This window comes from Nuphar pumila, chromosome 5, assembly GCF_984573655.1.
Source record: "Nuphar pumila chromosome 5, dmNupPumi1.hap1.1, whole genome shotgun sequence".
NCBI lineage: Eukaryota > Viridiplantae > Streptophyta > Magnoliopsida > Nymphaeales > Nymphaeaceae > Nuphar > Nuphar pumila.
Window position 1 is genome coordinate 131,244,203 of NC_143253.1, and position 17,175 is coordinate 131,261,377.

Sequence of the window (17,175 nt, forward strand, 5' to 3'; positions counted from 1 at the left end):
CTTTGTGGTCTCTTGCACATCAGGTATAAGGCGGTCTTCAAGAAGCTGGAATGTTAGATATATGTGCAACGATACTAACTCTTGATGAAGATCTTGCTTTTTCATTGATTCATCTTTTGTGGATCCAGAATACCTTGTTTTAATTGATTTCTTGAGGTAAGATAGGTGTATTGATCTGCTTCCACACTTTTTTGAAAAGCTTGTTTGTTTGCATTCACAGAAGACATAACAGTTAAAAGCAGTCAGTGGTGTTTGTCACTGGACTAACAGCTATAGGAAGGTCAGTTGTGTTTGTTGTTGGACTAACAGCTATAGGAACACCATAAGTTCTTTGCTGTGGGCATCATAACTCGGTGCAAATAGACCCCTTTATCTCTTGAACTTCCCACTTCAGGGGTATTATCTCTTTGACGAACACTTTTGTTTGATGCGTGTTCAAGAACCCAATAGACTCATGCAAAACACCTTCGCTGGAAAGAAACATTTTCATTAGGACAGCACATGCTATTCATGGTAAAGTGTATATTCCTTGGCTCTCTAATCGTAAATAGCTTGAACCATATGCCTGTCATCAGGATTTATTGAAGTTGAGCACTCATCATGTTCATGTCTCGGATGTTTTTCTGTTTGCATTACTATGATGTGCATGAGAGAATCATAAAGAAGAATGTTAAATTGTTGTTGAAATAGTACACATCCCCTCCTCTTTGATTTTCATCCTCCTATAGTGATATATAGTTGTTGATTATTCATTTGTATGCATAAGATCATAGCAAAATCTTTTATTTTTGTCCCTTCTTTTTCACTTGAAGCTCCCTTCCAGAAAAGAACGGCCATCCTTTGTGGAACTATGGGTTCCTGCTGGACTCATTACACTTTGAGAAGTTTTCAGTGGAACGGGAGCTAAATTAAAAAACACACTCATAGATGTCATTGATTGTGCTTTCATTTGATTGCTATTCTTTATGTGGTAACTGGTCATATTAAACATAAATGATCTTATGATGCCTTCCTGGACTCGACAGGGATACTCCCATCTTTACTCCTGTTCCATGTCCCCATCCATATTGAGAACTTCATGGGTACAGCCATATTCTCCATATTGATAGCCGTATCCATGTGAAGTAAGCCCCATCAATATGATGATCTGGACATGGTTAAAGAACTTTTCAGCTGCCATGGTTCAGGTGAGGTCACCTTCTAAGTTTAACCATATCAACAACCAGAAGAAAATAAACCAGGTTCTGGCACAGAGATTGTCTATACTCCATAGTGTGTTCCAGTAGTTATTTCACTTCGACTGCAGTGCATGGTTTTCATGGTTACTTTGGGTGTTGTATTTGGTGTTTCAGAGTTTCATACATTGTCTATGGGATGACTTTTAGCTTCATTTTTGTTGAACTGTCTTGATTTTAGGAATACTTGTCGTGAATGTCTGTCTCAGAAGTTTGCCTCATAGCCAACTGCAGGGCGCAAATGTTCCTTGGCCTGTGATTTTCTTTTCCAGTGTCAAGATTCCAGTCTAACCACATCACCAGATCTTTCTTTGGAATGGCTTGTGTTGTATGGTTTCCTGTTATGTAACAAGCTCGCTGAGTGTCCACTGCACCACTGCATGCTTAAGCAAAGTGTTTTATGCATTACATCGGGAAGGATATCCCCTTTTCTGGATACAACAACAAACAACAACAACTACGCCTTCATCCCAAAACAATTGGGGTCGGCGATATGAACCAAAAAAGAAAATCATTCTGGGTCTTCCACATGAATCCTTCTCCTCCAATCATTTCTATCCGATGCCATGTCCTCGGTGAGGTTCAAAGCATTCATATCCTTTCCTATCATCTCCATCCAAGTCTTCTTAGGCCTACCCCGACCTCTTTTAACTAATATATTTTCCCATTTCTTCATCCTTCTAACTGGAGCATTAATAGGCCTTCGCCGAATACGTCCAAACCACCGTAAACGATTCTCTTTCATCTTATTTTCAATGGATGCAATGCTTACCTTCTTACGTATCTTTTCGTTTCAAATCTTATCTTTTATTGTATTACCACACATCCATCTAAGCATACGCATCTCAGCTACACTCATTTTTTGAATATGATGTCTCTTGGCAGCCCAACATTCTGTACCTTTTCTAGATAATCGAAGAAAATCACCTCTCATTTGCAAGCTGTTGGTGTAAAAACCTCAGTTTTCCTTTGCCTACCAGAGAGTACACCCAACTTCGGCCTCATGGCAAGGGATACTCACCCATGGGTCTTGAACTTGTGATGTCTTTTCAACTTGGTAACTTTCACAAGTTGTCCCTACCAGATGGGTGGTATGAATTAAAACTGTTGTTCCTGGCTTATGAATATAGTAGTTGGTTGTGTGTCATGTTCGTTTGCTTCTTTATCCCTGAATTCTCAGATTTACTACATAATAGCTTAGAACTATAGTCTATCCACTAGAGAAGTATTCATATTTCATGGTGGTCTTGTGGTGCCTCTACAAAGAACTTCCAAATCTTGAAGTATGCTGTTTTATCACAACGTGACATTAAGTCTTTGTTTGGGAGGCGTGAATTAAGATGGAAACACCATTTCCATGTGTTGCTGCCATGTCCAGGTTGTTCATGCACATGCGAACTGCTGACTCAGTGATGGGTTGAGGACGAGATTATCTTCTGTAAGCCGTTGATGAAAAACAGGATTTTGCAAAAATGTGGAGTTGATAATGAAGTTGCCAAAAGCATCCTCTTGTGAATGTTGTTGAAATGTGTTGGGGTGCTGCCAACTCCATTTCCGTTTTGGCAACACCACTGCTCCTAAACAGCTGGGAAAGAACGAGTGCACCAGAGTAAACTGTAACTCACCTCCGATTCAATGCTACCAAACAGAGCCTAAAATGATATGCGGTTGGTGCACTATTGATGCATCCCAGCTGCCATAGTGCCAGACAAAGCCATGGTTCTACAAGGACGTGCATCGGATTGATGGAATGAGTCAAGATCTTTCTGTGTTTCCTGTGAATTGAAGATGTTCGCCACGGCCTTCTTTTAAGGACCCATTTAGATGATTCATCGAAACAACTTGTGTGTGCAAGGCCAAGCTTACATATGATCTTTTCTTTTGTTTCATTTAGATGGCCCATTGACCAACCGGGTCGGGCTTATGCCCGTGTCTAATACAAAGCCCGCAGTCTGCCATTTGACCCATAGGTCTAATTTGGGCCTGGTTACAAGTTATCTTGTATTCACATATTTAGCATTCATTTCCTATATGGGTTTTTTCTAAAACAAAATTTGGAAGTTAGAACCCCCTTATTTGGTATAACTACTTAAGCCTGAAGAGAGGAAACCTTCACGTCTGATTTTTAAGGGGAGGGGAGGAGGATCCTATAGAAACTTATCCCGTTTTTTCTTTTGCTAGACCCATAGCTAAAAAACCTACTTTCTTATGATTACGATGTTCATTCGAATATGAAATCCAATCCCGAAAATACAGATGAGAGTTATACGTTTTCTCAAAAAAAAAAAAAAACTGAACCTGGCTTGAGTTTGGCTCAAGTTCATTAACTTCAAACTCACGTTTGAGAGAGAGAGAGAGAAAACGAACTCGAATTGAGCCAAACTTTGGGTCAGATTTTGAGGCTGGTTCTGGTTGAATAGCCTTGGACCTGCCTCAGCCTGACTGGTCTGGTTTGTCCCATATTTCCGCCCATTACTTCGGGATTTAAACATGCCTAACTACACCAGATAGGCCAACCAGGTCAAGTTTGCAGGGTGAGATGCTAAACCAACCTGGACCTTGATCATTTCAAATCCACATCCAGTCTACTCAGTGATTCAAAACAGTGAACAGTCGGCTACCACGTATTAATCAGGAAACTTCTCTTCCCAGATTCTCCCCTATCTGTTCAACTCGGAAATCAATTTCCGGATATGGACCGCTTCCAATTTGTGAGCAGAACCACCTTCCGTGGAAAATTCAACCCCTTCTTGTTGGACTTTGTATTTGTGGTTTGTGGGCCAATAACGCGTAAAATGACGCCATTTCCTGAGGAAAGCTGTTCTCATGTTTGAGAGTTCATAGAAACTATATACCCATTTTCGTAGAAATGACCTTGTTTTCACGGCACACAAACGCCACCAGCAGAGAAAAGAAAAGAAAAATTCAAGGAGACATTTGCGAGAAAAGTTTATAAGTTGACACGTGGCAGAACAATTTGCCCAAGTTCAATAAAAACATTGTTTACCAAAATGAAAAGGCGGTGAAATTTCTGCGACGATTGAAAAATTTAGAAAAAAAAAAAAACAAAAGAGAAAGGGAGAAGAAGGGGGGAGAGGAGGAGTAGGAGGACAGCGCCAGAGGAGGCGTGGGACGAACTGAATCACGACATCCCTTACTCTATAACAACCTCCTTCTCTCTGTCTCTCTGCGTTTCGTCGATAATTGGAGTCTCTACAAACCCGAATTAGGGTTTCACTGCCGTCATCGTCATCGTCGTTAAGGAGATGGCATCAATGGCGGGAGAGCGGGGAAGCGTGCCGGAGAGTTTCAGGGATCTGAAGGAGGAGGAGGAAGAGGAGGAGGAGGAAGATGTGTGCCGGATCTGCCGAAACCCCGGCGACGCCGATAACCCGCTGCAGTATCCCTGCGCGTGCAGCGGAAGCATCAGGTACGTCCACCAGGATTGCCTCCTCCAGTGGCTCAACCACAGCAACGCTCGGCAGTGCGAGGTAGGTGTTCGGCTGATCGGACTCTGTTATATGCCTTTGATTTTTTCTTGATCGATTCGCTTTTCGGTTGATCATCTTGGAATTTCCACTCCGAAATGATAGATTCATGTTTCTTTGATTTTCGATTTCAGCTGTGTTGCTAGGGCTTACGTTATTTTTGTTTTTGGTAGATCGATTCAATCGTGTTACGAATGCGGCCAGTCGAAAACCTTACAGGATGAGCGGTCAGATTGGTTAGGACTTGTTTTGTTTTCGATTGTGCGGTTTGCTTTTGTTTCTATAGGGTGTTGACTGTCCGTCTGATTGTTTGGAGAGTTCTTAATGAAATTCTGAGTAGGATTTATCGTGTTTTAGATTGTGCGCTTGGATTTAGCTTCTTGAGGGTTGAAATTCATTTGATCATCAGACTTTTTTTTTTGGGTGGGAATGTTCTGGCTTGGTTTTCTTTTTTTGTTTTAAGTTGTGCATTTTTCTTTCTTTTATTCAAACTTCTTCTTAGCATATTCCGTGTTAGTTTTACATTTGCCGGTTTGGATTCTTCCCTTCAGATTTTGAGCTAACGAGGCAATCTTTTCCTGTTTTAATTTAGAATCAGAACTTTGTTGTTTGCGAAGTTTCTGAAGCGTATCTGGTTGTTTGCAATCTTTCTGAACTGTAGGGAAAATTGTGTTACTCTTTTCCAGTTTTAACATTGTTGTTTGGTATCCTTGCATTCGTTCTAGCCAAATCTCTTTCATTGTGTTGCTGGTTTTCTATGAGGCACCTTCACTACCGATTAAGGGTGTATATCTATTGTTTTTAACTTTTTAGAAAAATAACCTAAAGCACGACTCAATTAGCTTTTTATTGCATAAGCTAATTGTAGTCCAAGGAGGGTCATTTAGAGAATATGCTCTTTAACATTTGGAAGGCAGCTCATCCTCTAATGATCTCATGGTGGTGCCCAGCCATCTTTGACACAGACACTCTAGTCCTCCCAAATTGTCTAGTTGACACAAACACTATTACTTAGCATTATGACTTCATCCCAGTTGAAGATTTCACTGTGGTATGCACCAATAGGACCACCAAAACTCTTTGTGGTACTAGTGGGACACAGAAGTTCTGTCAACCTCTATAATAACACTCCTTTGGAAGATAACAAATTTACAATGTGCCTTTATAAAATGTGTTAGAGGACTTATATATTTTAAATTGGAATTCATTATGGTTGTCTAGATTTGATATTCAAGAAGCATCATACAAGTGAATTATTCTAAGGTTTTTGGGAAGGCATCTAACATTCTTTTGCATGTGCACACGTGTACATGCATTTGTGCATCTATATGTTTTCTCACTTGTAGTTGTTTGTTTCGTGTACAATCATTCATGCATTGCATGTATGTGTGTGATCACTTTCCTGTATCTTATTTTTACGTGTTCAAATAATTCAATGACCTTGGTCTCAATAAGCATGCAAGATGAGTGACCACAAGACCTCCGCTCATCTGGTTAGGGGCGGCTCGTAATGTCACCAAGTTGAAGGGACATCATGAGTTTGGATTATGTGATGTGCGTCCCTCGCCGCAAGGCTTAAGTCCGGTGTACTTCTTGATGGGCATGGGGGACCTGGGATTTTAAGTTGATGAACCCTGCAAACAAGTCACGGTTCAACCGATTGTATTTTGGCGGACGGAAGATCAACTGTTTTTCCCCAGCTATCCATAAAAACAAAAAGACATGCAAGATCGATATGTTAGATTCACCTAATTCTTGCATTATATTTCAACCTTTAAAGAACTGTCACTGTACTCGTTAGATTAGAGGAAAGCGATCAGATTTAATTCTGGCATGGGGGTAGCATTTTCTTAAAAGGGTTGTTGATGAAAATGGTAGATATTGTTATTCATTTATGCTCTTCTATTGATCCCATAATTCTGCCAATCTTGTATCTTATCCATCACTGGAAGCATGATCTTTTCTGGATAGGGAAGATCTCCCACCTGAAAAGTGGAACTTCCCCTATCTTGCTTGATCAGAAGTTAATCTGTGCGGACAATTTAATTTGTTATAGACAGGAGACAATAACACTTTTGGGGGGCGGGGGGTATGAAAATGACTGTGCCACAAATTGTCATTGCTCTCCATTATTTTGAATCTAGAGGAAGGTTGTTATTTGAGTCTCAGTATCAGTGGCTAATTGTGAAGTTGTTGTGATGGGTTAGTATGTCATGACAAGTTAGTTTTGGATTTTTTCTAATGACAATTCCTTGCTTGTCTCTAGAATCAAGTTATGAATTATCTGCTTATATGTATATTGATGATGCCATCAATGTTGTTACAGGTGTGCAAACATGCATTTTCTTTTTCCCTAGTATATGCTGAGAATGCTCCATCAAGGCTTCCTTTTCAGGAATTTCTAGTTGGCATTGCAATGAAAACATGCCATGTTCTTCAATTTTTTCTGCGCCTCTCTTTTGTGCTCTCAGTGTGGCTTCTTATCATACCCTTCATAACTTTCTGGCTTTGGCGGTTGACCTTTGTGAGGAGCCTAGGTGAAGCACAAACGTTATTCCTGAGTCGCATTTCTGCTGCCTTAATTCTTACAGATTGCTTGCATGGCTTTTTGCTTTCCGCTAGCATCGTCTTTATATTTCTTGGAGCCACTTCATTGAGAGATTACTTTAGGCATCTTCGAGAACTTGGAGGACATGATGCAGATAGAGAAGATGATGCTATTGATAGGCATGGTGCTCGTGCAGTAAGGAGGCCTGGACCCGGCAACAGGATTCAGGTTGGGGCTGGAAATGGTGAGGATGCTCCTGGAGGACAAGGAATTGCTGGTGCAGGTCAAATAATTATTAGGAATGCAGAAAATGTTGCTGCCCAATTGGAAATGCAGGCAGCTCGCCTTGAAGCTCGTGTTGAGCAAATGTTTGATGGTCTTGATGATGCAGATGGTGCTGAGGACGTGCCCTTTGACGAACTTGTTGGCATGCAAGGGCCTGTTTTTCATTTAGTTGAAAATGCAATAACTGTGAGTTCATGTTCATTTTTATTGTTTTTTTTTACTTCAATTATTTGACACGTTCTTATTTTAGTTTTATTTTCATCTTCAATTATTTGATATGTACACCAGAGAGTGTTAATTGTTAGTTAAGCCTTGTACATTTGTCATTTTTAGGCTTGATGTCATAACTTCAATATAGTAGATGGATCAGTTGTGACTATATTTTCAACCATTGGACAAATTAACTGGGCTAGGCTGAAGTGGGTGAAATCATCTAGTTAAATTAAAAGGTTGCTTTTAGAGTTCTGTTTTTAATTCTGGACAAGGTTCGGTGATGGTTTTGAGTTCCTTTTTTCTCCTGTCTCTGTTCCTGAAGCATTATCTTCTTCTTGAAGCTTATCCCTTTCATCTTCTGTTCGGTTTTAACACGCAGTCCTTCAGGTCACATAATACTGAATGTAAATGCTAAATTTCAAATCAAACTGATACTGTAACTTCATTTTATGGACTACATTAGTGTTAAAAACAAGGATGTATTGGTGTATGTTAGGTGAACTTCTGTGTGAGATGGAAATTTAGGTGGCTTGTGAAGTATGATTTTTAGGTCATCTCATCTCATCTCTGTCATTTTGATTGTTCTTCCAATGGCATCATTTTTCCTGGTTAGTGGAAAGTGATTTTTTGTCAGGTTGTAAAGCGTATGCTTTCTATTGGCTTGTTCTTTATTGTAAATGCTTAATAAACTTTACATGCACTTACAAACAAAAATTGTTGATCATCAGAAAAGCTTTGAGGAAGAAGCATGGCCAATTTTTTAGCAGTTAATAAGGAGGTTTTTTAACATTTTCTATTTTTTTTGCAGGTTTTGGCAAGTAATGCAATCTTTCTTGGTGTTGTCATTTTTCTTCCCTTTTCATTTGGACGGTTTTTAGTTTTCTATGCGTCTCTGGTTCTTTCCACGACCTCTAGCACATTCAGCTCCACTATGATGCCGCTCAAGGAGTCTGTCCTTTCCCTTGCAAACATCGGAGTAAACAATGCAATTGGCTCTGTTACCAATATGTCTTCAGATGGTGGTAGTGCTGTTTTGGTTGGTCAGCTTTCAGGTTCTCTAAATATGACCAGTCTAGGAGATGCTGCAAGCAATAGCGGTGAATTGGGTGCTACAAACCTTTTGAAAGGGACATCATCAACGTTTCACCTTTCTGATGTTGCCACTCTTGCTATTGGCTATATGTTTATATTTTGTCTGGTCTTCTTATACCTAAGTCTACTAGCCTTGATCCGCTATAGCAGGGGTGAACCATTGACTATGGGTAGGCTTTATGGAATTGTCTCTGCTGCAGAAGCAATTCCGTCTATATTGAGGCAATTTGTGGCTGGAATGAGACACTTAATAACTATGGTAAAGGTTGCTTTTCTTTTAGTGATTGAGCTTGGGGTCTTTCCTTTAATGTGTGGATGGTGGTTGGATATTTGTACAATTAAGATGCTTGGAACTACAGTTGCTCAGCGGGTTGAGTTCTTCTCAGTTTCACCCTTAGCAAGCTCCTTGATCCACTGGGCTGTAGGAATTGTCTACATGCTGCAAATAAGCATTTTCGTTAGCCTTCTTCGAGGGGTATGCTTATATTTTTCCTTATTTATATGCTTGCATGATTTTGTAGATTTTCACGGTAGTCAGGTTATATGTCATGTCTATTCCTGTTTCTAATTGTTGTTTTTACCATTTGATGTAGGTATTGCGCAATGGTGTTCTATATTTTCTTCGTGATCCTGCAGATCCTAATTATAATCCCTTCCGTGATTTAATTGACGATCCTGTGCACAAGCATGCACGTCGCGTTCTTCTATCAGTTGCTGTTTATGGGAGCTTGATTGTGATGCTTGTATTCTTACCTGTGAAGCTTGCCATGTGGATGGCTCCATTCATCTTTCCTCTGGATGTTAGGCAAGTTCTCTAATTTATACCTGAAGTCCAAATTTATATCTGTTCCTTAGTATTGTCTGGTTGAAGTAAAGTTTTCCTTTATGTACATAGACTCAACTCTTTCTCTGATTTGCAGTCTGTCCGATCCATTTACTGAGATACCAGCAGATATGCTACTTTTTCAAATTTGTCTGCCATTTGCTATGGAGCACTTCAAGCCTCGGACAACAATTAAAGCAGTTCTTCGGAGATGGTTTACTGTAGTTGGTTGGGCTCTTGGATTGACTGAGTTTCTGCTGCCAAGGCCTGACAATAATGGTGGACAGGAAAATGGGAATGCAGGCCAAGTGAGGCAAGAAAGACTGCATGACAGAGCTTTGGTAGCTCAAGCAGCTGCAAGGGATCCTGATAGAGTCGCTCAAGGGGCTAGAAATGTAGACATTGCTGAAGGATCAGATGGTGATGAACAAGCTAATTCTGAAGGGTAAGCTTCAGGGGCTGACTTTAATGTGTATATATATAAATAAAAATTAAAATTAAAAAATAAATAAATATCTATTTATGTATATATATATATATATATATATATATATATATATATATTCCCATGACATTTCTTTCATACCTTCTCCATTTAGAAGAATTATTATGTGCATGGTGTTTCCCATTTTGTTGCCCTAAGTGCTATTCTCTTGTTTGTCTGTGGCTTCAAAACGAAAAAAAAGGCTACAGATTTTGATTTTGGCTAACCTCTCTCTCTCTCTCTCTCTCTCGTGGTTCACTAAGTGTACAAAGCAAAGGTAATAAGGTAGAATACGGCAGGTTGTGAATTTTGAACCTGCAGTTGGAATGGGGATGCTGTATCTGGCCAAAGCCCTAATTTTCCCCATTGAATTACATGAAAGAAAGCTTGTTCCACAATCCCAGTTCTTCAAGAACTGTATGCTGTTTATTCCACAACCTGATGATGATGCTCAAACGTGTCTTTCTCCTGTCTTTGTTTTTCCTTTCAACATTCAGGTCCATGCAACATGGAAACTGATAGTTCCATCTTATTTTGCAACCCTTCTGTTTGCCCCTTTTCTCTTAGCAATTAAAGGCTGCAGTAAGACATGCCTAGGAGGCCACATTGTTTGACTTCTGCCTCGAGTCTGCTCCTCTTTGATTTTGAATCATGGAAATTCTGTGTTTTACTCCTATTATTGTTCCTGCAAAGCTGCTGGCTGTTTGATTGTTTAACTGGGCTTTATTCACAGCGGTATCTTACGAGACTATATGTAGATCTTCACATCTGCAGAGTATTTGGTTTTTCTATATCAATAGCAATAAATCTTAGATAATGTGCAATATTACATCATTTGTTAAGTTATACAATGCGTTTATGAAGAACATGATTTTGCTGTAATATCGTGATGGCAATACCAAATCATGCTGCTGGTTTGATTTCTCTCTTTTGATTGGGAAGATTTCTATTTTTGTTATATATTTTCTTGTATCTGCTTCTCTATACTTGGAGTAAAGCTTCCTTTTATTCAATTGTATCTGCTTCTCTATACTTGTGTGGCATGCTTTGTTATAGCTTTTCCATGTTTGGGTCTAAGTTCATGGTAGATCAGCTTTTCAGCCTTCTCTCTCTCTCTCTCTCTGTCTATATATATATATATATGTATATAATGTATGCATGTTGGATTGATCCTTTTTAATGATTTGATTGGCAGGTATGGTTTTGTTGTTCGCATTGTGTTATTGTTGTTGTTCGCATGGTTAACCGTGCTTCTTTTCAACTCAACCTTGATAGTTGTGCCAATATCCTTGGGACGTGTGATCTTTGGTGCCATTCCCCGCCTCCCAATTACTCATGGCATCAAGTGTAATGGTAATGGCTTAAAAAGTGGTTTGATTTCAGGGATCTCCTTTTTCATCAAGGAAACTAATTACACTCCCTTGTTTGTTGCCTTCATGGAAACTAATTAAACTACCTTCTTTGTTGCCTTAGATATTTATGCATTCAATATTGGATGCCATATTTTGGGGGCTGCTATTGCTGGGATTAGATATTCTTTTGGGTATCTCAGAACCCGGAGAATTGGGGTTCTTGTGCATCAAATCTTCAAGTGGTGTGCTGTTTTGCTCAAGAGTTCTGTCCTCCTATCCATATGGGTAAGTGGCTCTGTTGATGAGTTCTATTTAGTTGTAGTCAGCATTTTCATTTATATTTGGAGATTAACTTGACATGCTGCCATGTACAGATTTTTGTCATCCCAGTGCTGATTGGTCTGCTGTTTGAGCTGTTAGTGATAGTTCCATTGCGGGTGCCTGTGGATGAGAGCCCTGTTTTTCTTTTGTATCAGGACTGGGCGTTGGGACTCATATTTCTTAAGATATGGACAAGATTGGTAATTACTTTATTCATGTTTTTTTGTTTGTAATGAGTATGCAATTGTGTTTTCTTACTGGCAAGATATCAGCTAGATGTTATTTTCCATCTGGTGGACTATGTCACATGCATAATATACATGCTGCCTATCAGGGAGCACTATGGCATCTTTATCATTATCATTGTTGTTAATGTTACCAAATCTAAACTTCTTACCATTGCGATCATCATCATCATCATCACCACCATGAAGTTGCGGTCTCCTGTACATGCCACCACAGCCTCAAATGGGTATTATACTGTGAAGTGCCATGTGGGTCATCATCACCACTGCCGTCATGCCTCACAGAATAGCACTACACCTTTAAGTTTGATCTCTCCATCCAAGCCCTTTAACAACTACGTAGCAAACCGTACCAATGTCAGTGTTGGTACTAGATACGTCTTGATCAGTGTTATCAAAAATGCGCCTTGAGGCGCAAAAGGCGCTCTTTGCCTTGAGGCGTGGCCCTCTGTGCCTCAAGGCGCAAAAAAAAAAAAACATATATATATATATATATATACAACAAGATTTCTGAGACACGATCAACAAGATTTTTGTAGGTTAATCTCATATATTTTCCAGTTATGTAATCAGTTTCTTAGTATATTACTATATTTTAACTTTTGTTGGTTAATCTTGTATATTTTTCAGTTATGTAATTAGTTTCTTAATATATTTTAACTTTTGTTGGTTAATCTCTTATATTTTCCAGTTATGTAATCAGTTTTTTAGTTACTTTTATATGTTAATCTCATATTTTTTAGAATAATCTCATATATTTTAACTTTTGTAGGTTAATCTCATATATTTTTCAGTTATGTAATCAGTTTCTTAGTATATTTTAACTTTTGTTGGTTAATCTCATATATTTTCCAGTTATGTAATCAGTTTTTAGTTACTTTTATATGTTAATCTCATATTTTTTTGAATAATCTCATATATTTTAACTTTTGTAGGTTAATCTCATATATTTTCAAGTTATTTCAGTTATGTAATCAGTTTCTTAGTATATTTTAACTTTTGTTGGTTAATCTTTATATATTTTCCAGTTATGTAATCAGTTTTTTAGTTACTTTTATATGTTAATCTCATATTTTTTAGAATAATCTCATATATTTTAACTTTTGTTGGTTAATCTCATATATTTTCCAGTTATGTAATTGGTTTCTTAGTATATTTTATCTTTTGTTGGTTAATCTCATATATTTTCCAGTTATGTAATCATTTTTTTAGTTACTTTTATATGTTAATCTCATATTTTTTAGAATAATCTCATATATTTTAACTTTTTTAGGTTAATCTCATATATTTTTCAGTTATTTCAGTTATGTAATCAATTTCTTAGTATATTTTAACTTTTTTGGTTAATCTCATATATTTTTCAGTTATGTAATCAGTTTTTAGTTACTTTTATATGTTAATCTCATATTTTTTAGTACTTATTTGAGATTTTCTATTTCTTATTGGTTGTTATTTCATCAATAAAGCATTTCTTTATTTATTTGTATTTTTAGATATTTTTTATAATTTTTTTAAAGTTTTCAAAAAAAATATTTGAGTCTTACGCTTTCTGCCTTGAGGCTTACGCCTCGCCTCGGTTTTTGGTGGATTGCCTCGCTACGCCTCAATGCTTTTCACAACACTGGTCTTGATATGGATCAACAGAGTTTTGAACCTGAACCAACCATTTATCCATTTTATGATTCAGTAAACTTGTGGTTAGTGTGGGATCAAAAGTGTTCAATGCTATCATATATATTTTCACTAATAATTGTTATCTAACTATATATCTTTTAACGTGTTTGAGATTCTTAATTCACCATTGACAATCTATAACTTAATATGTAAAGGATTTTCTATAACCTAGCAAAATTATGCACATTTTTTATGTGCATTTGTTTGAACCATATGTAGCTGTACCCATCATTTTAGAAATTTTTGTATTTTACTCTTTGTAAGCGTGTCAGTAGTTGGTACCCCTGATCTGCACCCGAAAGAACAATTTATCTAGTATCTTTTTCTTTTCCCCTCTTATGCAGCAAATTTATTTTACAGGTATTGCTGGATCAGATGGCACCCCTTGTTGATGAGAGTTGGCGGATCAAGTTTGAGCAGGTAAGAGCAGACGGATTCTCGCGGCTGCGTGGTTTGTGGGTATTGCGTGAGATTGTTGCTCCGATTCTCTTGAAGCTGTTGACAGCATTATGCGTCCCCTATGTGTTTGCAAGAGGAGTGTTTCCTGTGATGGGCTATCCACTGATTGTGAACTCTGCCGTGTATCGGTTTGCATGGCTCGGTTGTCTCCTATTTTCCTTGTCGTGCTTCTGTGTGAAGAGGTTCCATGTTTGGTTCACCAACCTGCATAATTCCATAAGAGATGACCGTTACCTGATTGGAAGGAGGCTGCACAATTTTGGTGAGGATGTTACGGACGTTAAGGACATGAACATAACTCGGGAGCAACATGGTGGCAGTGCAAGTACATCTGGTTCAGGCCAGCCGCAACAAGAAGCTGATGTTGGTTTAAGATTTCGACACCGGAGTGAACACCTGGTAGCTTGAGAGACGAGGGGGAGGGATAGTGAGAGGCAATGATGGAACATATTGCTTGTTGCATTTCTGGCTATGAAACCTACTGTGTATAGGAAAGCTTCCAGCTTGTTTGACCTCTTCGTTTAATCATGTAGGTTGCACTACTTGTATCATTATCAAGTGATTAAAAGCATACAATGACCATTTCGGAAGTATCAAAGGTACATCCTTACGCTTTTTGTATGCAAAAGCATATAGCAAATCTTGACCTTCTGTGCATACTGTCAAATGTTCATGTTTCTATGATCCTATGATGCTATAATTCATGTTGGTATTTCTAGCTGATACAGTTTATGAAGGAAAAGTTTCTTCCTAAGGTGGTGTTTTGTTAGTAATCATTTAAACCGATTAGAATCTTATTTTCATCAAATAGTTTCTGGCTGCCACTTATAAAACACATTTGTATCTGTTTGATAATATTGTGATATGTTATTGGAATGATGAGTTGCTTGGATAATACAGTAAGGCTCTCTTTCGGAGCTGGTAGTTGGAGGAAATTTATGGATTTGGAAAAGTGAAAGCCGTCAGTCATGTTAACCTTGGTATGGAAGTTATGCATGAACGTAATGCTCACAACTTCCCTCTAGACCTAGCTGCTGTCGAAGCTCCATCCACAAATGGATAATACTTTGATGTCAGTGTATAAGATTTGTTGAAGGAACAATACCCAACCACCAACCAAGAGGTTGGGTATTGGTTATTGTTCCATTCTATTTAGTCACGTTTTACTCACATATATTCCTGTTTTGAGTGCATTTCCTACGAGATCATTGTGGAATCATCTAGGAGTAATGTGGTGGGTTAACAAGTTGGAAAATAGGACCATGCTCTCGACAGAATCTTCAGTGATGTTTGATCAATGCTGTTTTCCAAGATTTCAGTGCATACACGTGGACAAAGATCGCAACTATACCGCATTCAGCCTAGCTCGGTTATGTTCCTTGATTGTGACAGGATCTGGAAAGGCAAACCGCCGGAGTGGTTTCCTGATCATAATGCACTTTAACTGAAAGCAAGGTAACCTGGTGGGTTGCCTAACCCCAGCTTGCCAATCCAGAAAAGAAAGGGGGAGACTTTCTCATCTCCTTTCTCATATCTATAAGCAGCCTTTTCAATGTGTTCTCTCAAACAACTACCATGGTAGCATCTTGACCAAATTTGGAACCAAATTTTCAACTCCCATTTAAGCTATGATGCACACACACACACACACACACACAGTAACCAGTAGTTCACAAGATGTAGCATATCTCAAGTATAACCAAACTGGACCTACAAAGTTTCTGTTCACCGGGTAGTGGTTACTCATGAGCATCACCAAGTTGACATGATATTACGAGTTTGAAACCCATGGATGCGTGCCCTTTGCTGCGAGGAAGAAGCTGGGTGTACATTTTGGAGGACAAGGAAAGTGAGACCTCGGGTTTTATGCCAATGAACTCAGTATGTGAGAGTTTTGCTTCAGTTAAACAAAAAAAACTACAAAATTGGTGGAATTTGGGCCTCGGAACTGTAGGTTATGATATACTTGTAAACATGCTAACCACACCATTTTGAGAAAACACACATAATAACACATTTTATGTGGTTTGGTCTACCGTGAGCTACATCCACGGGGAAACTCTCTCTCACAATATATATATATATATATATATATATATATATATATATATATATATATATATATATATATATATATATATATATATATATATATATATATATATATATATATATATATATACTTGACACAGAGAGGAGAGGTCATCTTTCTTTATATAGAGATTACATAAGTGAGGTTCAGAGTCCAATTGAACATCTTGTGATTACAATCATGAACCGAAAGGACTCTACAAATTTTTATCAACTTATAATCCATATTAAGGTGAGATACAAAATTGGGAAGAGATTCATGGCTCCGTTTGTCTGGTAAGAGAAGCTAGTACCCACCACCTTGTGTTGAGACATTGTAGGTTCAAAACCCAACAATATAGTTGTATAACTAGTAGGGGTCTGCCTAACCCCAGCTTGCTTTTAAAAAAAAGTCTTATTTTCCTTGGAGCTTTCCACATTGAAATACAAGCTGACGTGGGACTCGGAGTTCAAGTTGGGTCTTTGCTCTGGATCCATTGTTTTAACACCCCCCTCAAGCTGATCTCTTTGAGATTGAGCTTATCTCTAAACTAACTGAACTTTGGTTCTACAAGAGGTTTGGTGAAGATATCAACAACGTGATCTTGAGAAGAAATAAACTTCACAATAATAGCATATCTGAAAACCTTTTCTCGAACAAAATGATAGTCGATTTTAATATGTTTAGTTTGGGTATGAAATACACAATTAACAACTAAATATGTGGTGCCCATATTGTCGCACTATAAACTTAGTGCTTCTTAAGATGACACGTTTAGCTCTGTTAGCAACTTCTTGAGCCATCTAAGCTTAAAAACTGCTCTAACCATGACCTTATACTCAACTTCTTTACTTGTAAACACCTCAATTTTGACTAGGTCATTAT

General features: G+C 38.2%; 1 protein-coding gene across 1 annotated transcript; it reads left to right on the forward strand.

Annotated features, from left to right (window-relative positions):
• The first annotated feature begins 4,249 nt into the window (after nt 1–4,249).
• Nucleotides 4,250–14,970, forward strand: LOC149838755 (putative E3 ubiquitin ligase SUD1). The gene is made up of 9 exons (XM_090006789.1): nt 4,250–4,726; nt 7,050–7,742; nt 8,578–9,336; nt 9,455–9,666; nt 9,782–10,129; nt 11,364–11,521; nt 11,642–11,805; nt 11,895–12,041; nt 14,121–14,970. Exons 1-9 carry the CDS (start codon nt 4,502–4,504, stop codon nt 14,625–14,627), a joined length of 3,213 nt encoding a protein of 1,070 aa, XP_089862915.1. The 5' UTR covers nt 4,250–4,501; the 3' UTR covers nt 14,628–14,970.
• Nucleotides 14,971–17,175: the final 2,205 nt, after the last annotated feature.

Coding starts and splice junctions, on each gene's coding strand:
- LOC149838755 (XM_090006789.1), top strand. CDS start 4,502: ATGGCATCAATGGCGGGAGAGCGGGGAAGCGTGCCGGAGAGTTTCAGG. Junction 11,522..11,641: donor TCATGGCATCAAGTGTAATG/GTAATGGCTTAA, acceptor TTGTTGCCTTAG/ATATTTATGCATTCAATATT. Junction 12,042..14,120: donor TTAAGATATGGACAAGATTG/GTAATTACTTTA, acceptor TTTATTTTACAG/GTATTGCTGGATCAGATGGC.